The 24613-nt window shown below is 44.4% G+C and overlaps 1 protein-coding gene across 2 annotated transcripts; it reads left to right on the forward strand.

Moving 5' to 3' along the window:
- The first annotated feature begins 334 nt into the window (after window positions 1–334).
- LOC144091880 (cadherin-10-like) lies at window positions 335–23966 on the forward strand. 2 transcript variants are annotated; one of them, XM_077624555.1, is made up of 12 exons: window positions 335–488; window positions 5086–5441; window positions 13879–14173; window positions 15421–15540; window positions 15776–15943; window positions 16146–16327; window positions 17568–17821; window positions 19189–19325; window positions 19395–19516; window positions 19644–19752; window positions 19867–20118; window positions 22161–23966. In XM_077624555.1, exons 2-12 carry the CDS (start codon window positions 5238–5240, stop codon window positions 22649–22651), a joined length of 2334 nt encoding a protein of 777 aa, XP_077480681.1. In that variant the 5' UTR covers window positions 335–488; window positions 5086–5237; the 3' UTR covers window positions 22652–23966. The 2 variants fall into 2 exon arrangements, with proteins under 2 accessions (XP_077480681.1, XP_077480680.1); XM_077624554.1 differs by having other exon boundaries at window positions 19644–20118.
- The last annotated feature ends 647 nt before the right edge of the window (window positions 23967–24613 follow it).

Here is a 24613-nt window from a genome sequence, read left to right on the forward strand (position 1 = left end):
TCGTCCGTGGGTAATAAATTCCTGCCAGTGTTACTCTGCTAGGAGCATCGATTCGAAGCCCTGTACCTAGAAACGCAAGGGTCCAGTCCCGTTAACCGCCATGCAGGGCACGGCTCTCCACCCTTTGCCCCTCCTTTCCCTATTCTTTATCGCCAACTTGTGAATGGCAGCCAATCAGGAGCGGAGTCGCCGCGGCTTCAGCCCGGCTGACATCTATAGCCCAAAGTGATGCGCCGCGATACAGGGAGGAGAGAGAGAGGGAGGGAGAGAAGAAAGTACGGGGGGAGAGGCCACGGCGAGGGAGGGAAGAGGGAGGGAGACTGTTGGGGGGAGCAACAGCGCACAAGGAACTCAGTCTCCCTCGCGTGTACTCGCAAACGCTCCGAGCAGCTGAGCCACCGTCAGTCTCGGAATGTTACCGACGCCGGCGGGAGTGGATCGCTCGGTTGCGGGGCACCGCTGAGGAGCAGGAGAGCATCGCCGCGCAAGTAAGACCGCCACTTGTTTGTCAAGACTTGGGAAGAGAGAGAGATCCTTGACGTTTTTGCGCCCCGGATCGTCTCGGATTCCGTTCCAGATTAGACCAGTGCGAGTGAATGTTCGCCTACGGATCGCCCGGCACTCTAGCAGCGACCAGTCCGGGGTGTCGTGGGATAGAATACGTTGACGTTGTCAACGGTAGGAGAAACGGAGCGTCTCGGCTGACTCGGGCGCTCCGTGACCGCGCCGTCATCTGCCAGTACGTGACGTGGGATGGCGCGGCGACCACTCCGGGGAGTGGGCCTTTTGGGTAAAACCTCCCCGGTAACGACGGGCTCTCCTCGGAGCAACTTTGCGCGGAGGTTTTCACGGGATTTCACCGGAGTTTGTCAGGTCCGACGTCTTGGCGGAGGGACGAGTGAAATGGAGTCGTGGTTCGGCGGCGATGCGAACGCCACGCGGCTGGCTGGGCTTTTTCTTTAAAAAGCGTGGAGGGTTTGTTTGTGCATCTCGGCGAGAGCGCGTGCTCGGTGTCACAATTTTACTTTGGAAACACGAGCACGGCTCGCCGAGCTCCGGCCGGTGTAGACCGGGGAGAGGCGGTGCGAGACTCCGGAAGGTCGAGGGCTCCACCACGTGGAGAAGAGGCGCCGTGTCCTCCCTCGCGATGCCGGCTCGCCACTTAGGTGGTCTTTACTAGGCTGCTACGTGCACCCATTGCAAAAAGAAAGAAAGAAATATTATAATTGCAATCTTGTGTTTTAGAAAGGTAAGACAAATGTTCATTTATTTTGGACATTGATTTTACTGATTGAGGATCCATCATACGTGTTAATGTAACTTAATGGATTGGTTTAATAAAACTGGCCCTGTTATGCTGCCATTTTAGGTTTTGTGGGTAAAAGTTATTCGGGATTAAAATGAAGAGGGTTGCATTTTCTCCTGATATGATTTGACATTCGGAACGTGTAATTATGTGGAAAGGTCGCTTGATTGTCTTCTGTTATTTGTGTGATGTTATATTTTTAGACAAGATGAGGATTTCTGCTCATTAAGAGTGTTAGTTTATGATTTGATGTTTTTTATTGTTAACATTTGTTTGAATGGTTAACAGATCAGTACGTTTTTTTTTCAGTAGGACAGTTTTTTGCATTTTTTGCATATTTTGGAGACCCAAAGCACTTTTTTTGTGGTCTAAGCTTCGGTGGGAGCCACCTCGTTAAAGTTCTGCAAGATCATCTATAATAACGAGCATAGCGCTTCCTGAATTAGCCGCAGTATCATTTTTTTTATTTCTTCTTCGGTGTAAAATGTCCATTCGCGCACCTCGGACAATTTATTAGCATTCATAAAGCATAAAGTGCACACTTAACTTTCATGGCATAATCAATTAAAGAGCGCGTTGGCAGCCTTTAAAGGCCGTCTTTCTTCAAGTTACTCACATGTCGGACGGAGACGCCCCACGGTTGCCAAGTCCAGTCCATAAATTGGAATGTTTAACTCAAAGACTTCCTAGTAATGATGGCGGGGAAGAAGACGGTGTTGTTTTTTAGGCCTAATTAGGGCTTAATGAAGCTTTTCTCCACTATAATGGCTAATTGCGCCGGATTGTAAATCGTTTATTAAGCGGTTATCGCCATAATTAATCTGTCAGATTGTATGTGCGCGCGATGTGTTCATGATGGGTTAAAAATCCTGAAATTGAGTTTGTGTTTTTGATATAAATATCAACAGGATACCCGTTGGCCCCTCCCATTCAAAATGAATTGGATGTTTAGCATGTCAATGGCAGCCAATCATTTGAAGACAAATGGCTTGACTTTAGAGATAAAGATGAACTGTTAAAAAAAGGAATTATATGATCAAATTCCCTGATCTAAACCCTAACGAGGAAGCAAAACCAAAAATGAAATATTATATGTATTATAATAATAAATAAATTATAGTTCACCCCTCCATTTCAATGACAGCCAACAAGTTAATGACATTAATTGTTGAAGAAGTAATGGACTTAAAAATAAAAAAGTAATTAACGATCAAAACCTAAGGTCATAAGCAATGTAAATGTGAAACCCCCGATTCAAACCCCAACAAGCAAGGATTTTTTTTAAAGCAAAAAATAAAAAAATATACAAACAATTTCAAACATATATAACATAAAACATCGCAACTCTTCATCTGTAAAATCTGGTGACTCAATTTGCGAACGAAAAAGCTCATTTAGCATTAGCATACCCACCTCCCATGCTAATCAAACGTTTCCTCCCTAGCATTCTTCACTGCGCAGACGGTTCTTGAGTGGCCGGCGAGTGGCCCGCTAATCCGGCGCCCAATGGCATTGAGCGACGTTGGAAAAAGTGCTTAGCGTCTCCAAGTTTTTTCGCGGCGAGTGCGTTCAATTACGGCACCCCCCGCTTGGTGACGAGCGGCTAGTTTACGTCTGATCAAAGAGCTTCTTATTCAGCAAAACAAGAATGTATAATTCGGCAGATTACACAAATGGAGCGGAGCCCGGCGCCTGCCAGGATGCGTCTTAGCGCCAGATTAAGGATAACGAGCGCCGGGCGCCGCTTTAAAAGTCGACCCGCTCTCATTTGCTCCCTCCGCGTCCCGCGTTTCTATTTTCCCGACGTTGACTTAATCTAGCCATAAACAACTTTTTAATACCGTCGCTGACTTTAATAGGCCAAAGAAGTTAATGCGGTTGGAGTCTACGCGGGGGTGTTGATGTCGTTTTTGGTCACGGGCCGCATCGTCTTTGCGGTTTTATTTGGGGGGGGCCGACAAGGCGGCTGTTATTCGTTGACTCGCCATTTTATTTATTTATAAATTGAATCCTATGAATCAGTATGAACAAATGATTGTATATTTTGTTGTCTGGCCGTTTGGAAGTTCGAGACATATTTGTTTAATGATTATATTTTTTTAAATTCAAGTTTGCCTAAGAAAAAAAAATAAAAAAATAAAGTATTTTTACATAAGAACCTCTATTCCAAAGTTTTTCTCAATCAATTCAACAAAAGAAAACAAAACAAATTTGCTCGCAATTCCCATCTTTAACCTCTGTGACCTTTGACCTCATGACCCACTTTTTAATAACCTAAACATGAACTCCTTTTCTGATATTGACAACAATAAACGTCAAATCCGTTGACCCTGTGAAAACCAACTCAAATTTCAATGCCACCGATGAGTAACTGCTCTTATTTTGAAAAATTCACCGGAAGAATACACGCTAAGATGCTAACGTACGCAATACACTAGTTTTAAAAAAAGGGCTATTTTCCTGTACATTCTTCAAACGTAGTTGTAGTCGTCCATTGAGAAGTTCATTCCAGGCTAAATTTATTAGCTTCATCTTTCGCCACTAGCGTCAAAATAGCCATGCTAACACCGTACAATGTATAATAGGCGTTTTCTTTATTTTGTATGTATGAGCGGTAATTCTACAGTGTGTTAATGACCAATAAACATCTGGGAAAGGATCTGGAGTCTCATAGGCAACCAATGGACGAAATTTTAGTACGCACACAGCGCGAGCGGCAATAAAACGCAGGTGGGAAAATGACCGACCTCATCTTTATTTACCGGGCGATTAATGGACTTATTGCGCACGGCGACTGGCTTAGTTCCTGCGATTCAAATCATGTTCCCCACTTTCCAAGCGCTCCTTTGACCTTGGAGTCCTTGCCGAAGAGCTCAAGTCCCCCACTAGCTAGCGCCCCTCGAGTCCTCTCCGACCCGGACACCGAGGACAAACTTAATGGCCTCCTTAAAGGAAGAGAGATTTATTACAATTAACTTCCTAAAGACCATCAATTATTCAACCGCGGCCAAATTACCTATCAAGTCCGAGCCACGGCTGGGTGTCAGAGGGGAAGAAGATGGCCGATTTTAGGAAATACTCTCCGTCAGTCGTCAAACTGTGCGAAAGGGATCGAAGGGATTGACGGAAAATAATGAATGCCAGGACAAATTAGCTAAATTCCACCACCGGCTAACATGATTCATCACGGAAGAGCGGCAACGGGGTAGTTTGTATGGAATTGGATTTGTGTCAAAAAGATTTAAATAAAGCTTTGCAAACAAAATTGGTGCAAAGTTGCAACTTGCTAAGTTTTGTTTGAAACTTTTTTGACGCAAATTTGATTCCGTATAAGTCTGAGGCCTAAACCCAATCGGAATTCACCAAGAGTGGTTTACTTTTCGAGGGTATTCAAACCAGAAAAGTCTATAGTTCGCTTTTTTTGGTTGAATGATCATGTGATCGGAAACAAAACTACACTACTACCTCGCCATTTTGCGGGTTGACTATCGCGGATTCGCCATATCGTGCAAAGTTTATAGTCTAGCAATAATGATAAAAACATGAAATGTGGGCAAGTCACGATTGGAGATTATTTGACTGGCCACTAGAGGGCAGTGTCTTATTTTCGGGAGTTATATAAAAAAGCAGAGCGGGTTTTAAAAGTCCAAACACTATAAAAACACTATCCCTATACTGTGGTTAATCGAGTCTTGGAGCCCATGAACCGCAACAAACCAGATATTACTATACTACTTTTCGTAAATCTCCCCGTTTGTAACTATTTTTTTTCTCCTTAGGCATCTGCTGTCTGGCATCAGCGTGAGGAATACAATGTATGTTTTGCTCGCACTAGCAAGCAAGCATCAAGTCCGAAGAACCTCTCCGTAATTCCCGAAAAGTCATTTTTCCGGACCTGCCCTGCCCCTAACCCCGGGCCGACTCGGATACCATGCTCCTCGGCCAAGTGGTCCTGACTCTGTGCGCCCTGTCGCCCGCCGCCGCCCTCCCCGCGGTCCCCGGAAATATCGGAAACGTCTTTGGAACGCCAGAAGGCGATGGCAGGATTCTGCAGCGTTCCAAGAGGGGATGGATGTGGAATCAGTTCTTTCTGATGGAGGAATACACCGGAAACGACCATCAGTACGTCGGCAAGGTAAAGTGGCCGGACAGATTGGCCCCCGGGTAATTACCGGAAGATCCTCGACGGGAAATTTGAAATGGCCGAAAAGAGGAAGGGACTGACGAGGAATCGGCGGCGGTTAAAGAAGGTCGTCTGGTGTCTTTTCGGCGTTGTTTTTTAACGGATGGACGAAGGCGAGAAGTAGCCGTCTTTTGCGGAGGCGGCAGAGGACGGGCCATTAATTGATTTCTAATCGAATCATTTCAGCACGCCGTCATCACCCCGACGTAATGACCGTGACACCTTGTCGCTTGGTAACGAGTTCTGTTCATGCGTGGCAGGAGTTAGGTTCATTTAGATTGTTGACTTTTTGTCAACGGCCAAGAATAAGTGAAATAAAAGGAATTTGGTTGAATTTACGACAGAAGCTTAGGGACACACAACGAATAAAAAACTACCAGAAGACAGAACTATTACGAGGTTTAAGTCATAATTTACGAAAAACAAAGTCGGAATATTACATTACATTTTTTTACGTAAGATTATGACAAGAATGGTGATGTTAAAAGATTAAAGTTGAAATATTACGATATTAGGTAGTCAGATTATGTTGCCACAAAACACGTAAAAATAAAAAACTGTTCCACCAGGACGGATCTGGATGCTAAAAGTCCACCTGTTGATATTCAAATCCCTGCCTGTCGAATCCGAAAGGCACTTTCAAGTCCTGATTGGCAGCTGCCGGCTTAGCGCAAGTGTACGACCGAAAAAAACATTGCTGACTACAGAAGTATTTAAAGACGTTTGTTTGACACGAGAAAGTTAAGAAGGGCAACAACAGAGCAGCAAATCAATGGCTCACGACCTATCGATTTTTCAAAATAAAACTGCCGAGGCTCGAAAAGCTCCTCTGGCGGCAGGAGGCTGAGCGGCGGGCGGGCAGCCGGCTTTCCATTTTCAAAGTCTGTCAGCAGGTGCGGCCGACTGACGACGTTGTAGAGTTGTTTTCGTTTCTTGTTGACAGCGCTCTATATTTTTCGTGACCAGACGTTTCGTCGAAAGACGTTTGGTCCCCGGATGTTTGGTCCCCGGACGTTTGGTCCCCGGACGTTTGGTCGAACGGATGTTTGGTAGACCGGACGTTTGGTAGACCGGACGTTTGGTAGAACGGACGTTTGGTAGAACGGACGTTTGGTAGAACGGACGTTTGGTAGAACGGACATTTGGTAGAACGGGTTCGCATGCAATTGATAGATTTTAACATTGGGTGAATAGGGATTTAATGACTATTATTTAACATTGAGTGAATAAGGTTAGGGTTAAACAAATGAAAGTCTCGTGACTCAAACCTCAGGACTCGCGAACCCGGCGACCAAACGTCCGTTCTACCAAACGTCCGGGGACCATATTTTTTATGGCGCCATAAATTAGTGATTGGTCACGAGACTCGTGAGGGTTAATTTACAAAGGGGAACATTTTCTATTCATTTTTGGTCATCCATGGTGCCAGGTTGTCTTCATGACAAGCGACAGGTGCCTCAAGACAACCGACAGATGCTGCAACCAATCAGATGAGCCAGATTTCGTATTATCATCCTCGCTCATTGGTCTACAAATCGGACAATTTCGAGTTTGACGATCATATGGGACAAACTAGTCCCTTGCAAGCTCAATTGGGGACCGTCCCCGGCCGATCATGGCGCCCTAAAAGATCCGGCGATGGATCCGGAGTCTTTCCGGGACAAAGCGCGTCCCTGGCGAGCTCAATTGGGGACAGTTTACTTTTGTCTTCGAAGACAAGACCATTATGGTTTTTCAAGGACCGGTCGGCAACCCTATCCCCGGCCAATCGTGGCGGCCTTAACGATCCGGAGATGGATCCGGGGTCTTCTCACTTCCTGTGGCTTGCCCAAAAGAATGATGAGCCGCGGGACGGTTTGCGCGTAGAGGCCTTGTCAACCGGTGCACCTAAAGACAGGTGTGATGAGGAAAGAAACGGCGCACTTATCAACGGCGGCGAGGCAAATGCGGCGACTGTCGACAGGCAATTTTCTCCGAGGAGCCCGCCTTTCATCACGCGGCTCATCCTCGGCGGTAAACAAGTGCGCGGGGAGGGGGGGGGTCTTGGGGGTTCTCTGACAACTCCTTCGCACCAGCTATCACGCTCGAAAGGGAACGGCAGGGCCAAGGAAGAAAGCGTATCAATCAGGCGGGCGGATGAAATGCGCCTTCTTGTGTTAGGCGATGAGACGGGAAAGTAAATGGCAAGTGCGAGGCGGGTTATCTGTCGATGCGCCGCCGCCTCGCCTTGATGTTCCCGTGACGGCGCCGGCGTCATTTCTGCCCGCCGATATCCTTCATTATTCGGCCGGCGGAAAGAACACGCCGCCGTAATGAATCGTCGGGGGAGGCCGAGGGCGAGTTTGGCTAATTCGGTCTGGGCGAGGCGATTCGGCTCCGACGGATCAAAAATGGGTATCTTGTTTGTGTCGTGTTCAATCAAAACGCTGAGCTTTGGCTCCGGCGCGTTTCCCTTAAAAGGTTGGTTTTTTTCAATGGGGCAATAAAATGCCACGCGGGCGAAATGGACTCGGCGAGGCCACCCGCTCTCGCAATATTTGTCCCTTGTTTTTAGCTTTGGCGGTGGTAAGTTGTGGTCTAAGAATTAGGGAGGTCGCAGTTGGGTTGGGATTCGGGTAGAAAAAAGGGGTACACGGTCAATTGGTCGCCGGTCTTTTGGTCGCCCGGAAGATAAGTGATAATTACCATTTAAATCGTTGCTCAAATTCCCTAAATACAAACTGCAAATTACTATTTAGTCATACTTAATGCCCTAGTAATTATTAGGCCAAAGAAAAGCTCCAAATTTCCCGGACTGTTATTGTTTTTTGTTGGAGAACTTGCTAAGACCCTGACTGACGTAGCTTCTTAAAGGGACAACGCATGTACATACAAACTCTTCTCCACTCACATGTCGGCTCAGTGAAACTGCTCATGGCCATTGTTGGCTTTTAATGATGCGTAGACCGTGTTGTTTTACCTTGTTTTGTCGACCAAAAGACCGGCAACCAATCGACCGCACACGGAAAAAAGGTCGGGTTTTTAAAATGTATTTATCTATTATTATCAGTTACTCATTAGCTACCGTTGAGGGAGTTAGACCATTTTGGCTAGAACGTGCCAGAACCCCCAGTCAATCTGGATTGGACCTGATAAAAAATCTGCCGTTTGCAAGTTAATTTTGGATTACTCTATGGTTAATCTTTGGGTATTTACGGGTGACTTTCTGTAGACTTTGGGTCACTCTCTAAATTTGGGGGTATTTTGGGTTCAGTTTTTGGAGCATTTTATTGATTTAGAGGCCTTCCAAAGTCACTTTGTGGTCCTTGTTCACTTGTTGTTATTTTTGGGACACTTATGGGACACTTTTAATTAATTAAAAGACATTTTAGTCAAAAATAATAATCACCAATGAAATGTTTTTTGCTGATCCGAGTTAAAAACATAACGGAGTGAATTTTGAGTGCTTTGAAAATGTCCGGGAAGATTTTGTCCATATTTTCCAAAAACTGGTTGATACGTTTTATGTCCCTGGTGGACACGTAGCATTATGAACCATTGCATATTTTTTGTATTTATGGAAATGAATGGCTTTTTTATGGACATGTCTTATGTTTTTTTTGGCTTTTGGCCATAATTAATTGTAGTACAAGAAAATCCAGGCAGGCGAAGCCATTTTAAACGCGAGCTGTGAATGATTGGCCAGCTGCGCTTCGCAGGTGCAAGTCAATTAGGTGAAAGTAGCAGTGCACATGGAGAAGGTGGAGAGGGAGAGACGACCAGAAGGGAAACGCCGACAAACAGATCTACTCTCTGACCCTTCCTTGCAGATAACAGGTCGCAAAACAATGTGAGCACAAAAACTGGAGTTTCACTGCAATGCGGTTGGATGAACTGATGTTGGCAGGCTGGTCGCTGCAGCTATCCACTGCCAAAACTCACTCGCAAGCTTTTTTATTTTTTTGCTCACAAGGCAAAACCCTCAAAAAACCAACCTGAAAAAGTCTAGACTCGTTCACCTCCTGCTGTTTTGTAAATTTATGACCTGTCATTACAGAATGTTATGTATATGAAAACTTAACGTTTTCGTTCCTTCCAGATAAGACAGGTTGGTTCTGGCATAAACTGGGGTGATAATGTTAATATCTGCGGGTTTATGATACTTCAAAATTCATCGGCAAGATGCACTGCGGAAAAAAGAAAGACAATAAAAGGTGAAACTGGAAATTTCGATGGAAAAGTGTCGCCAAAAACGAAAATTTTACTTAAGTTATTATGTAAACGGGAATCAAAACACAAAATTTGAAGATTAACTCAAAACTTTGATCAAACTAAACTGCAAATTTTAAGACACACGTGACATAACCAAGACAAAAAATGTACGTAAACTGGACTCCACATTTTTCACCTAAAATTCCAAGTTAGCACCACTTTACTTAGCTTTTCAGTTCCTCAGAAAGAGCTTTCGTTACGTAACCAAGACAAAAAAATGTACGTAAACTGGACTCCACATTTTTCCCTTAAAATTCCAAGTTAGCACCACTTAACTTAGCTTTTCAGTTCCTCAGAAATAGAGCTTTCGTTACGTAACCAAGACAAAAAAATGTACGTAAACTGGACTCCACATTTTTCACCAAAAATTCCAAGTTAGCACCACTTAACTTAGCTTTTCAGTTCCTAAAAAACAGAGCTTTCCCTATAAACCCTGATAATCAAGAACCTACCTTCCAAATACACAAAATAATCCCAAAAAATGCCACATTTGATTTCTGCTACCGTAAATTTTAAAACTTAGCATCCCTGATTTTTTCCCCAACGTACCAGTTAATCCACGGCTGTCCTTTGCATTCCCCGAACATAAACATCTCTCCGATCCCATTTGAAGTGTCGAATAAGTACCGCGGCCTAGCAACACGTCGGCAAACTCCACGCCAAATCCCATTAAGGCGCCCTCCCTGCTAAAACCCTCGCCTCCACCCGAGTGATTACCGTTTCATTTTAGCTTGCGTTGGTATTTTTCAGTCCGCCTTGGCGCTTGAAAGAAACGTAATATAAAGAAAGCGACCCGCGGCGAGCCCGAGCGGGGTCCGAATCTGCGGGAAAAATGCGCCGTACGCTGCACTGTTTTAACGGGCGAGTAATTATTCCGTCTCCATTCTGTTTCACTATCTCCTCGGCGCAGCGGCGAGTGGCGCGGCGCGGAGAACTGACAAGAATTGCCAATGATTTCCTCGCTTTGCAGACAATTCCTCAGTGTTTGTGCGAGGCAATTTCGCTCATCAAGGCTCTCCTCTGTGCTCTTGTTGTACGGCCATGAAATGGCGTTTTTTTTCTGGCATTCCAGTTTTTTTTCTTTTAAAGCGAGGCCCAAGAATGTACGTAAACGCAACGGCGGAGCCAGCATTTGATTTCGCTAACGCCGGGCCGAGACGCTTCATGTGTAGCGTTTGTAAGAGGACGCAAAAACGTGTTTCTTGGAATCGCTCGATTTTCTTCAGTCGCCTGCTTGAGATGCGCAACTGAAACGGAATCGTTTGGCGGGAATGTTTTTGGGTTGGTTTTTTGAAGAATTGTTGCACGGTCACTGGGAAATAAATTGATTTTGGACAACACATTCTGTCTTTTCAGACGGGGTTTACAGATTGTAAGGTTAGCGTTGGCTACAAAAGCAGGACTGAAACAAAAGACCAAGCATGCCCGGAAAAAAAAATTCGACCCGTGTTCTTACATCCGAAAGCATGTTCCATTCAGGGATTTTTAACGCAGTTTAAAATAAAATCTGCAATGATGTATTGCCAGGTCTTATTTAAAAACAACCAATCAGGAAGCTGCAGCTAAGCAAGGCCAGAAAAACTGACATTTTGGTCAAAAACTGCACACAAAAAAAATCCATGGTTGGGCATGTTTGGAGACTCAAACGATTTAAGCGCAAATTTCTCAACTGATCTACAGAAAAAGCATCAACTACAAACGACAAATAACCAAACCCCGCCGCCAAATCTAATCGATTTTTAGGTATACGACCAGCTACCAAAATCTAGCATCGACGCTCCGCCAACACAATAGCAAAAAAATTCTCATCGTTTAGCATCATGTCGGCCAAATTGATCCAAAAAACGGCGCCGTGTAGAAATTGGCAACATTTTCTGGCATATGGGCATATTTTAGTTGGGCCTGGCCTGTCAGCATCTTTTCCTCTTGAGACTGTTTTTGCGGGGCTACTCGTGACTGACGCCCCACCTAATTTCACGGCGGTTCAGGCTACAGCACATTAGCCCGTAAACAGTCTGCCAGCGTAGCTTTCCCATTATGGAAATAAGCCGATGACAGCTGACGGAAAACGCTACCAGCTCCTGTCGACAATAACGATAAAAATGTTGTCCTGGGAGTCGATTGTTGTGCGGCTCCCCGCGGGTCGTAACAAGGTGCGGGCGGTTCACGGCGAGCGGCACGCGGAAGCCCATTTAGATGCAAACGAATTCCCGCCAATAGCTCGCTAGCGTAAAACTGTCACTCCGCTTCTCCGAGGCCTCGTAAATCCGACGCCCTTGCGAATAAGTTGCGGCCGGCAACCGGGATATTTTACACCTGGTTTTCGAGCGGCGGGATTAAACGTCGGTCTCTTCGCTCCCAAAAAACGATTCGCTTCGATCGAGATTTATTTGTACACTTCCAATTCGAAGAACATGAACTGGATTGGACGTCTAAAACTCCTACAACCAGATTCCAAGATTGAACCCAAATTTCTCAACTGTGAGACAAACCTACAGAGCCTGACTGGAATAAAATGGATCGGTTCAAATGGATCGGACATCTATCTCTGTCGACGGCAGCCAATGAGTGAATGAGTTGTACGACGGCTTGTCGTAAAGGCGTCAGTTGAGTCATCCAAAAATAACCGATCCACCGCCATAATGAGATCGTATCAAGCAGCCGTCATCTTCTGGGAGAAGGTGACGGATAGGTCAGAGGTGACTAATTTTAGCAGCCGGCGGGTGGTGGTCGTTCCTGAAGCGCGCAATTTGGAAGACAAATCCAGCGGCGTCATTCGTAAAATGTGTCAGATCCGGCGAGACGTTTTAGCGTGTCTCGCCCGGAAAAATTGAGAGTTGCGAGAATTACTTTCTTCACAAGTCTAGTCATGATTCAAAAGCGTGTCCTGAAACTGAGCAAAAAATCTTTGGTTTTTAATTTACAGGACTCACACAGATTCAGAACTATTGAAAGACTCAATGGTAGTTGAGACTTGGTAACTTTATCGTGCGATGAGTCGTAATAGGAAATTAAAAGTACGTCATAGGAGGACGCAATCCAGGGAGATATAATACAACTTCAACATCACCATAACACGACGGTGTGTGAGAAAGCATCTAGGGCTCTATTTAATGGTTTTTGGGCGCCGAAATATATTTTGCATTTCATTTATGTTTGACATTCGAGTATAAGCCTATAAGTCTGAAAATATTAAAACCAGGATTTTTAACAATTCGCTTTTGGCATCAGATGTTTTTCACCCTTATCAGATACCAAACATTTTTCGTGTCTATTAATTTTCGTTACTTTGTCCAGCTTTCCTATATTTAAATCCATTAAATATACAAAACAACAGAGTACTTAGCGGCTAATCCACTTCTATGTGCTTAATCCGCTTGGTCAGACAGAAGAGTGTTTGCGTTTGTGTAATTTCCTGCACAGAATCTATTCGCCGGTCCGCAGACAACACATTTTTTTTATTAAAAAGATTGAATTTGAATGAGTCAAAACGTTAGCGTCACAGCCGAGAAACAAAACGGATGCAAAAGCCTACTTTTGCTAACTCTAATCCAATCAGTCAAAATTCATTGAAGTAGCCAGTGAAGTGACAGTGGGGCTTAGCTAAGCTAGCGTTTCGTGGCTATAGTTTCAAATTCGAGTTCAAGAGTGCAACGATGTCACGAGCCATTAACGCGGCCGGCGTAGAACCGCTAGCAGCAAAGACGATTCGGCGTAAAAGGCGAAATAATCAGATGCAAAGCAATTGGAGACGCATGATCCGTGCGGGAAACGTTCCACGATTGCCACATCGGACCGACTTCACAAAAAGAACAAAAAGCACGGGGGGGGAATTGTTCCACGTCCTTGAGCGAGACGAGCTAATGTGGCAAAATGCGAGCTAGAAGAACTGAAAAGTGCAGCATCAAAAGCTCTTCTGTGGGATTTTATGGGACGTAATCCACGCTTCAAGTGCCGCCGCCGAGTCGATGCGGGCCGACGTGATCGCCCGATACAAAAGGATGAATGACTTCAAATGGCCGCAAATTAGCGGGAAGAACGACACTCGGAGTAGCTTTTAAGTGCACCTATTGGAAAGCCGTTCGGGTATTCATCCCTCTCTTTCCGGATCTAAAAATCCTCTCAATTCTATTCGCAGCTGCACTCCAACATGGACAAAGACGACGGGACCGTCAAGTACGTCCTGACGGGGGACGGTGCCGGCACCCTGTTCCTGATCGACGAAAAGTCGGGCGACATCCACGCCACCAAGAAGCTGGACCGCGAGGAGAAGGCCATGTACACGCTCCACGCCAAAGTTCTGGATCGCAACACCAACGAAGAGCTGGAATCGGACACCGAGTTCAACATCAAGATCCACGACATTAACGATAACGAGCCCAAGTTCGAGAGGGACGTCTACTTCGCCAGCGTGCCGGAGATGTCCGACGTCGGTGAGTGTCTGCGTGAAAATTTGATCGGACCTCGATTAAGTCAGGTAAATTGACTAAAGACCTAGAAAATGCAAAAGAGGATTAAAAATGGGGTTTTTGCTTCACTCTACGTTAATTTTTGGGCTTTTTTGGGTCGATTTTCTGGCAGTTCGAGCTTGGTCCTTATTGATATATAAATACATATATATTATATAAAATGTACTGTACGTATTTTCTTTTACAATATACTTCAGGGTTATTTTAGTTTATTATTATTATTTTAGTGTATATAAGAAATACGGCAATTGCGCTCTCGATCGTGATTTTCGTTGATCATTGGGTTATTTTTTTACTCATGTCAATAGAAATATGCAGTAATGTACATTATATAATCTTTTTTAGGATTATTTTGTTTGTAGTTCAAAACTCTTTGCCTGCCATTGACGGTTTTACACAAAATCCATTTCAAGTGCTGTGTTCAGACTTCAAAATAAAAGATACCATTTGAAAAACCCATTCCAGTCCTCTAAAAAAGACATGACGGGCCGATTTGGGACATTTGGGACATCTCTATGTACTCAGACATCTGACAACAGATGAAACAAAACAAAATAATGAATTCTCTAGTACGAGAGAGGAAAAGATTACTATGATCTGCGAAGCAAAGAATAAAAGGGCTCGTTCGGGGGGTTTGGCCACGGCGGGCGGGGGGACGAGTCAGGGTCGACGTTTGTCATCGGGCCGAGAGATAAACAGTTTGGGGGCGGGCGCACGGCTTGGTCAAGTCAGCCGGCCGTGAAGAGGCGGCGGCCGTCAGTTCTGGCACTAAGTGGGACAGATGTTCAAGGCTTCATTAGTATGCGGGGGGACTCGGCGACCCCGACGCTACGCGGTCTCCGGAATGCCAAGGACGGCATTAGCGGGGCGGCCTTGTGGAGGAAACCGAGCTGCGCTCGGCGACTTCCATTTCTTGCCTAAAAGACAGCATTCATTAGCGCTGCAGCCGTGACACTTCACCACAAATGAACCCCATGAAATGATTATCGTTAGAGCGCGGTGTTACGCATAGGGCAAAAAGATGATTATGTTTTGTTGTTGTTGATGGTTCAATTTCAACACATTCAAGAGAGCACACTCTTGTGGCTCAAATGCAAACCGCAGAGATTCACGGAACGGATGAGGGCCACTGAAGAAGAAGACAAAAGATGGAAATAGTCCGGTTTCTGGACTAAGATTTCACAATGAGTTATGTTCCTCATCTTTTTCAGGGACATCCGTGGTGACCGTGACGGCGACGGACGCCGACGACCAAACGTACGGCAACAGCGCCAAACTGGTCTACAGCATTCTGCAAGGACAGCCCTACTTTTCCGTGGATTCGGAAAACGGTATTGTCCACGTCCCTCGTCCTTCTCCCGCACATGCTCAGTCCATAAAAAGTTCCTCTCAAGAGCACGACGGAACATTAAACATCATCCCCGGAATGAGGATTTCTTCCTCCCGTTCTTAAGCGCCGCTAAAGACACTTTTTACGGCGTTAACTCGGCAAATCCGTCCCTTTAAATGCTAAGCTAATTAGGAGAAAAGACTTATGGGTATTTTTCCTCTGCTCATTCTTCTCAGGCACGATTAAGACAGCCCTACCCGGCATGGATCGGGAGGTCAAGGAGAACTACCAGGTGGTGATCCAGGCCAAGGACATGGCCGGACAGATGGGGGGTCTCTCGGGGACCACCACGGTCAGCATTAGCCTTTCCGACGTCAACGACAGCCCGCCACGCTTTGCCAACCGTAAGCATCTTTTTTCAAAAGCCTGCACTCGTATGTTGGCCGTTTTCCACGTGCCACATGGGAGTTTGTATTGTCGATATTTTGGGGGTTATGCCGAGGAGGCTTAGTAGCCGTAGTCAGAAACAAAACGGATTGGACGTTTGCGAATGCTATACACAAGATAAGCAACGATGACCTCACATTAACCGGCGACTTGTTTCAGACTCCTTCCGCATCACCGCCTTGGAGTCGGCGGAGATCGGTGGCGCCGTGGGGAGGATCAAAGCCGACGACCCGGATATGGGCCGCAACGCCGAAATGGAGTACAGCGTGGTCGGAGGTAGCGACAACTTCAACATCGTCACGGACAAGACCACGCAGGAGGGCATCGTCATCATCAAAAGGGTGATTTGGTGGTTTTTACGCCGCTAGATGACACGAGTAACCATTTTCTATTTGGTCGTCACTTTTTAAACTCTATTTATTGTGTTAAATATCAAAGAGAAGCGAGTACTACGAAAATACTACTACGAAAATGACCTCGACACCCCCGTTTTAAGGCGTTTGCTATGATCTGTGTGCACCAGAGACGTTCAGACTACCACAAGAATATCTGTGGAATTATTATTTTTTTAACCAGAATGAATCTTGAACTCTTCAAAAAAAATATTATTGTTAGATTTGACATCAGGCCTATTAATACTGAACATACGTGAAAAGAACATGCTAGAAATCAATTTGGATCGCAGTGTGGAGTTTCCATTTGCTCTACATGCCTGTGTGGGTTTTCTTCGGGTACACCGGTTTCCTCCCACAACCCTCAAACATGATTTTAATACTCTAAATTGTCCTTAGTTAGGTAGGAGTCACTGGTTGTTTGACTCTTTGTTTGTCTATGATTGTCTGGCCACCGATTTAGGGTGTCCATTGGCTACTGCTAATCGTTGGTTTGGATACGCTCCAGCCCCCCACAATTATTGTAAGGATAAGCGATGCGGAAAATAGATAGAAAATGAAATGGTTGTAGCTTTTTTCTGACGGGAAGTCGCCTAGTTTTCACCCGTTTTTCTATTTGATGATGTAACAAACTAGGGGAAGGGCGAGGAGTCAACATAGAACACAGAATAGAATCATAGACCACACGACGCAGGGCAAAGAAAGGCTAACCAAACAGAAGCCGTCCTATCTGGTGACTAAGTATCATAGAGAAAGCACGAGTGTGAAATATGAGCACAATAATTCTTACGTTATCACGTTCTGCAATATTACCTCGATGAGATGAAAACGAGCTGCACACTTTCATTTAACCAAACTTTTATCAGCCGGCGCGACTCACACGGAGGAACGCTGACGTACAATCGAGGCGTTTTGGATTAGAGAGTGCGGCCCGATAAGCGTCATTCACCCAAGAAAGGATAAATGACAGAATTTTCCTTTGAAAAGCCCCGTGTAAAACCGGCTCTACCCCGGGCCTTTGAAAGAGAACCTTTTGGCGGAGAGCGAGGCTTTTCCCCGTCTCGATCCGCATTCCTCGGTCTGACTCGTGACTTCCGAGTTGAGAGCGCGGCTAAGATACATGGCGACAAATGCGAGACACCCGAGCGGCGGCCATTACGTTCCTGACGGCGATCCCTCTCGTCCGCAGGCGCTCGATTACGAAAGCAAACGGGACTACGAGTTCAGGGTGGAAGTGAGGAACACCTACCTGGACGCCAGGTACATCCAGGGTCTGCACTTTAAGGACTTTGCCACCGTCAAGGTCACGGTGGAGGACGTGGACGAACCTCCCGTGTTCGCCCGCGACCCTTTCATCATCGAGGTGCACGAGGATACGGCCGCCGGCAGCTTTGTGGGCGTGATCTCAGCACGGGATCCTGATGCTGAAAACAAGATGGTCAGGTAAGTCAATTAGGCTCTTCCGTTTCACGTTACACGCATCCTGCTAATAATAATCCGTTGATTCGGTACTGGGTTATTTAAAAAAATATTCACAATAATTCAGTTTTGAATGACAAACCGCCTGAAAATTTGACGAAAATTCAGTTCTTGAGTCCTCTTCAACACACACAAACGTAGCAAAAACAGAAGCTGCCCTCGGATTTCACCTAGGTAACTAAAGGAGAGGTTTATTTCGAACCCATCTCTGCGAACAAATCAAGATTCCCAATAAAAAATAAATAATTAAATAAATATCAGTGAAGTGTATAAAGAAGTTCATATCCCAGAAGACTGCAAATCCTCTACGGCCAGGCACGCAAAGTCAACGAGTCTAATTAGTGGTATCGATTGACGCAACTCAGCATATGCTACACTCTGCTCACACCGCGCGGTGGACTTTTTGTCTTTAATCTTTGGACAATTTGAACTGTAAAAGACTCCAAAAGTAGGAATACGAGTCGTGCACAAAGGAGCAGAAACGTAAAGCTGAAGGACAAATGAAGTGTCCCGGTGCTCTGCAAGATTTTGCCTCCAAAGCTTTTTCTGTTAGACGTGTCTAATCATTTTTGACACTTTGCCCATGAACATATTCCGACGGGTCCGTTGCAGCCTGTCAAAAATCGTCCAAAAAACTCCGGTTAATTTGACATTTACGAATGCGAAGCTCCAATATCCAACCATGGTAAGCGCAGCACGAGTTGACATCAAATCACCTGTAGCTAAGAGTGTGCAAGAGGTGAATTGACTCAAGTGCAAGTACCAAGTAATTTTGGTAAAATTTTTGTCACCCTATCAACACACCATAGCAACACACTTATTTATTTATATATGTATTTATTAATTAATTGATATATTTATTTATATATGTTTTTATTTATTTATATATTTATTAATAAACGTATTTATTACCTATTCATTTATTAATTAACTTATTTGTTACCTATTTATTAATTAACATATTTATTACCTTATCATTTATTTATTAACTTATTTATTACCTATTCATGTATTTATTAACTTATTTATTACCTATTTGTTTATTTATTAACTTATTTATTACCTATTCATTTATATATTAACTTATTTATTACCTTTTCATTTATTTATTAATTCATTTATTACCTCTTCATTTATTTATTAACTTATTTATTACCTATTTATTTATGTCTAAAATGTCTTTTCCTGTGTCTGTATTCTCACCCTCTTGCTACTGTGACAATGAAATTTCCCGAATACGGGATGAATAAAGTTATCTAATCTAATCGATTATTTTAGCTCCGCTAAATTTTGCTGGCGTTGATGAAATGTTTTTTGGTATCTCGGTGCAGATACGCCATCGATCGCCACACCGACTTGGAGAGACTCTTTAACATCGATTCTTCAAATGGCACCATTACAACCAGGAAAGCTCTGGACAGAGAAATGTCCAAGTGGCACAACATCTCAGTGATGGCGGCAGAAATGAGTACAAATGTTAAATTTTCCCCGTTGGTTCATGTGTGCAGACGCTAACAAACTCTATTTCGCCGGGTAGACAACCCAAGGCAGGTTTCCCGAGTGGCGGTTTTCATCAAAGTGCTGGATGTGAACGACAACGCTCCCGAGTTTGCCATGTCCTACGACACGTTTGTCTGCGAAAACGTCAAAGCGGGACAGGTAAGTAGAGACGCCGGGAATTTGACAATACCCATTCTATAGCTCATTCTTATCATTCCATCTTTGTAATCCTCGAAACTGGCTTCACATGGCTAACGTGTTTTTTATGTGTTTGTTTTTTAAACAGTTGATTCAAACCATCAGCGCCGTGGATACGGATGAACCACTAGTCGGGCACAAGTTTGTCTTCAGCATAAAAACGGAGAATCCAAACTTCACCATCGCGGATCGCGAAGGTAAACAGCTTGTTCAAATTCTTGGAAATATATTGGTCCTCGATGGGAAGAGGCGGGGTTTACGTTTGTGGACTTTAGTGATAACATGGGTTTCCGGCGAAACCCTCCCCACAGATAACACGGCCAATATCCTGACGCGACGGGGGGGCTTCAGCCGGCGCGAGATGAGCGTCTACTTCCTGCCCGTGGTCATCTCGGACAACGACTACCCGGTCCAGAGCAGCACCAGCACCCTGATCGTGCGCGTTTGCGCCTGCGACAGCCGCGGCAACATGCAGTCGTGCAACCCGGAGGTGCTGCCGTTCTCCGACGGGCTCACTACCGGCGCCCTGGTGGCCATTTTGCTCTGTGTCATCATTCTGCTCAGTGAGTATGCGCATTCCTAAGGGTTAACAAGTACTCGATTGGGTTTGAGTCGAGAACTCATGTTCCTTTTCAACCAAAATTTGGAATATTCCTTCATTTTTTTCCGTTTGTTTTATTGAATTTAAGATAGTCAACCCCTTCAGAAATAATGGTTAATACATTGAACAGCTATTCATTAAGTTGACGATTAAGACCTTTACTTATTCATTATTATTTTTTATTTCTTTTACACTTAAGACATTTAAGACCTTTAGACAAAGTGAATATTTTTGGTATTATTATAACACTTAATACTTTTAACTGTATATATCGGAATTATTATTATTTACATTTAGGACATTAAATTCTTTTAGGACAAGTGGCTATATTTGGAATTATTATTATTTAACAATTAAAACCTTTAACCTTTGATACAGCAAGTGGCTATGTTAGTATTATAATGTATATTTTTTATTTTTGACACAAGACTTAATAGAGCAAAAGACTACGTTTGCGATTATTATTAGTTTACACTTAATAGGAAAAACTGAGAACTGCGACAGAATGCAAGCACAACAGAAGGTATATTATTATATACTTAGTTATTATTTAATTGGTAAAAACTGGAAAACAGGCCGCAAGTGGCTATGGTTTGGACACAGAATCGAGAAGTCCTCAGGTCAAATGTAACATCAGGACACGTTAACCCAATGGCTCTCGTGTTCGGAAAACCATCGCTAGGTTTTGCCCCCGCCGAAATATAACTCTCGGGTTAACCCGATCCGTAAGAAATGATCATGAGTCGCCCCCCAAACGGCCACCTTACGGCCCCGCGTTGTAATTAGCACCTGGGCGGGAGGCCGAGAGGACAGAAAGGGTGAAGGACTGGCGCTCGTGGAAAATTCAGATTGTTTTTTTATCACTCTCCCGCCGACTGGAAGAGCGATCGGAGAGGTTGCGTGCCAGCTAGCATTAAAAGTAGCCTGCGAGGGAGGCGCCTTTTCGACATGGAGTCAACGTGCCACTCAAACGGAACAGAAAGGAAAAGCTTTCTCGCTGAATCTTAAAAATAGGAGGCGAGCGCCCGAGGCAGTGCAAAGGATTCATCAATGGCGGCAAATGTGTTTTTGACTCTGCACTTTTGCGCCGGCGCACGCACGCACGCACTCGGCCGGCCGCATTTACCTTTATTTATTTCGTGGTTTAAGATGCATTCAGAGCGGCTTCCCTTTTGATGCTTTTTCCGTTTTGTGCTTTTGCGGCGCAGAATGGACGACCGGGTTTATCTTTCCGTGCCCGATAAAATGTGCTTTTTCATACGTGAGACTTCTGTTGCTTTCAGTCGACAACAGTCCAAAAAAAAAGACAGGGAAAAGAAGGACTGCCAGAAGAGTATTAGAGTCCCAATATTATGAGGGAATTTGATGCAATATCATGAGAAGAAAGTCATACGTTATTATATAATATATAATCTAATCTAATTGTAAATAATATATAATCTAATCTAACTTTATATAATATATAATCTAATTTTATATAATATATAATCTAATCTAATTTTATATAATATATAATCTAATTTTATATAATATCACAGTTGAAAGTGTGATATCACAAAATTAAACTCATTTTGTTGGGAACGGGCAGTGTTTTGCTTCCACTTGGTCGATATAAGGTCTGTATCATGATAAAACTACTTTACTCGCATATAAGCCACCCCCGTGTATAAGCCACACCTTAAAATTGCCTTAAAATCGTTGAATTTTACAATTTCTCGCGTATAAGCCACCCCCCACGTATAAGCCACACCCTTAAAATTGCCTTAAAATCGTTGCATTTTACAATTTCTCGCGTATAAGCCACCCCCGCGTATAAGCCACACCCTTAAAATTGCTTATCTGCGAGAAAATATGGTAGTTTACTTTATGTTAGAATTATGATCCGGAATTTGTTGGGAGCAAGCGGACTCCAAGTTTGGCGACATAAATTTCAGTCAAGACAAAAGCGGATTTGGCGCCGGAATTTGTCAATTTTCCGGCCACTCACGCGCCGCTTCTTTGCAGTGATCGTGGTTCTGTTCGCCGCCCTGAAGAGGCAGCGAAAGAAGGAGCCTCTCATCATCTCCAAAGACGACGTCCGGGACAACGTGGTCAGCTACAACGACGAGGGCGGCGGCGAGGAGGACACGCAGGCCTTCGACATCGGCACGCTGCGCAACCCGGAGGTGATGGACGCCAACAAGTTACGCAGGGACATCATCCCCGAAATGCTCTTTTCCTTCCGGAGGACGTCCCCGATAAAGGATAACGCGGACGTCAGGGACTTCATCAACGGGAGGCTTCAAGAAAACGATTCCGACCCCACCGCGCCCCCTTACGACTCGCTGGCGACCTACGCGTACGAAGGCAGCGGCTCCCTGGCGGAATCGCTCAGTTCGCTGGAGTCCGCCACCACCGAAGGCGACCAGGAGTACGATTACCTCAGCGGTTGGGGGCCGCCATTCAAGAAGCTGGCGGAAATGTACATCGGGAGGAGCCCGGATCGAGAGACCTAGACTGGCTAGCCGGGACCGACTCTTTGCTAGCGAGGCTGACATACGCCTACCCGTGTATCAAGCAAATTAGCACTGGTCTACTAGAAAAATGCCTTCTGGACAAAAGTCGCCCTCACTTTCCTAAATTTGGCTTACTAATAATGAACTGCCTATCAATTTTGAGCAACCGGCTAAAATGTTCCAGTTTACGTTGATTTTGACGACAAAATGAGGATCTGTCAAGTGTCGTAAAGTCACGATTATCGGACAGAACGGCATTCGCGTTTCCAGGGATTTCACAAAGGATGAATAACAATGAAATTACAAAAACATGGATTCAAGTGAAAAATATGGATTTTTGGGGATATTCAAGGTGCTCAATTAAGGCAAGTCCACCAGAGCCAATTAACCGGCCACATAAAATGAGGTTTTCGTGATAAATGTATTGAAAAAAATAATAGAATAACTCGCACGTACAGTGGGGAAAAAAACACAAAACCAAAAAAATGGATGGAAAATTAACCAAGATATTTCCAGCAGGTGTCCATGCAGAGCTCTACCGCCCCCTGCTGACAATAATCCATGTGAGTCTAGTTGTGGCTAGAAAATGCCATAAAAGAAGCAAATGACGTATGCCATAAAGCAGGTGAATTTGTCGTTTGTGTAATCAAACTTTACCATCAAATATCTTAAAACAATTTAGCCAACCCGAACTAAATGTTTCAATTTTCCAACCCATGGCGCCACAGCCAAAACAAATTAGCCATTTTTAACCAGACATTTTCCTAAATTTCGTAGACCAGTGTTATCTCTTCATGTGACGCCCTAGCTAGCGTGCTAGCCCACTAGCCACCGGAGGTCTACGGGGATCAGAACTTGACCAGTCAAGTGGGCCGGTTCTCTGAGATTTACTGTTTTTCCTTTTTTGGGGGGGTCACAATAAGTAAAGATGCCTTCTGACTTTTAGGACTTTTTTGTGAACAATGGCGTGGAAATGTTTTTTTTGTAAGTGAGCAGAGCGCTAGCAGTATCGTATACTCTCAATGTTTAATGGCACCGGATTGTGTTTGGGGAAAAAAAACTGTCATGTGCAAGTGTTTTTAAACATCCTATATAATCTTCGCTATTATTTGTCTGATGAGCAATGTCCACGTGAACGGTCGGTGCGGTTAATTTGTCCAACTGGAGTCATTTCATCACGTAGGCGTAACATGTAACCCGAAAAGTGTACGTTGTAGGAAAACACTGGATTCATGCCGTTCGAATGCTGAGTCGTATTGTTTTATATTTATATTTTTATACTTATTTTTGGAATAAAACCACGCAAAAGTTGCCTTCCAGGTTTCCGAGGGCTGTTTTATTCAAATGATCGGGTTTTTAAAATATTTTTTTTCAGTTTTTTAAGAAGTAACTCATTGCCTGGTGTTGACCAATCAAATTTGACTGGAGGGTTGGCAGCAATTGGGGATTATCACCCAATGCCAGCCTTTCTAGTTCAACTAAATATATTTCAAAGGCCCACGAGCACCCAAATAGTTGAGGATTAAACCAATTAGGGGTGTCCGTGTTCCGAACACTTGGGAAAATCATCTTTAGAAGATCGGAATGAGATGAATCGGGGACCCATACCACCCTGGTCACAAAGTACGGACAAATAGGCTTAAGGACAGTTTTTTCCCCACATCCATCAGAACTCTAAACTTGCGGTAACACAACACACATTCCCTTCTGAGGTAATAACTTCGGGGTGAGGTAATATGAAAAGATGTTTGGGTGGTGATCTGCCTCCTACTGGCTGACTGAAGGTTAGTGAAAGACAGTCAGAGGTAAGTGATCCGCTCGGAGGGATAATGCGATGTATCCATAACGGCAGAATGCCAAATTACGAGTCGGAAACTATCACTTATTAGGTCTTTTTGCCGAGAAAATGCACCTTATGGAGAAGCACTACCAATTTCGTCATACGCAGTTTCTGGGTGTGAT

The sequence above is a fragment of the Stigmatopora argus genome, chromosome 17 (genome assembly GCF_051989625.1).
Source record: "Stigmatopora argus isolate UIUO_Sarg chromosome 17, RoL_Sarg_1.0, whole genome shotgun sequence".
NCBI classification, from domain to species: Eukaryota; Metazoa; Chordata; class Actinopteri; order Syngnathiformes; family Syngnathidae; genus Stigmatopora; species Stigmatopora argus.

Coding starts and splice junctions, on each gene's coding strand:
- LOC144091880 (XM_077624554.1), top strand. CDS start 5,238: ATGCTCCTCGGCCAAGTGGTCCTGACTCTGTGCGCCCTGTCGCCCGCC. Junction 5,442..13,878: donor ACCATCAGTACGTCGGCAAG/GTAAAGTGGCCG, acceptor TTCTATTCGCAG/CTGCACTCCAACATGGACAA. Junction 20,119..22,160: donor CTGTGTCATCATTCTGCTCA/GTGAGTATGCGC, acceptor GCTTCTTTGCAG/TGATCGTGGTTCTGTTCGCC.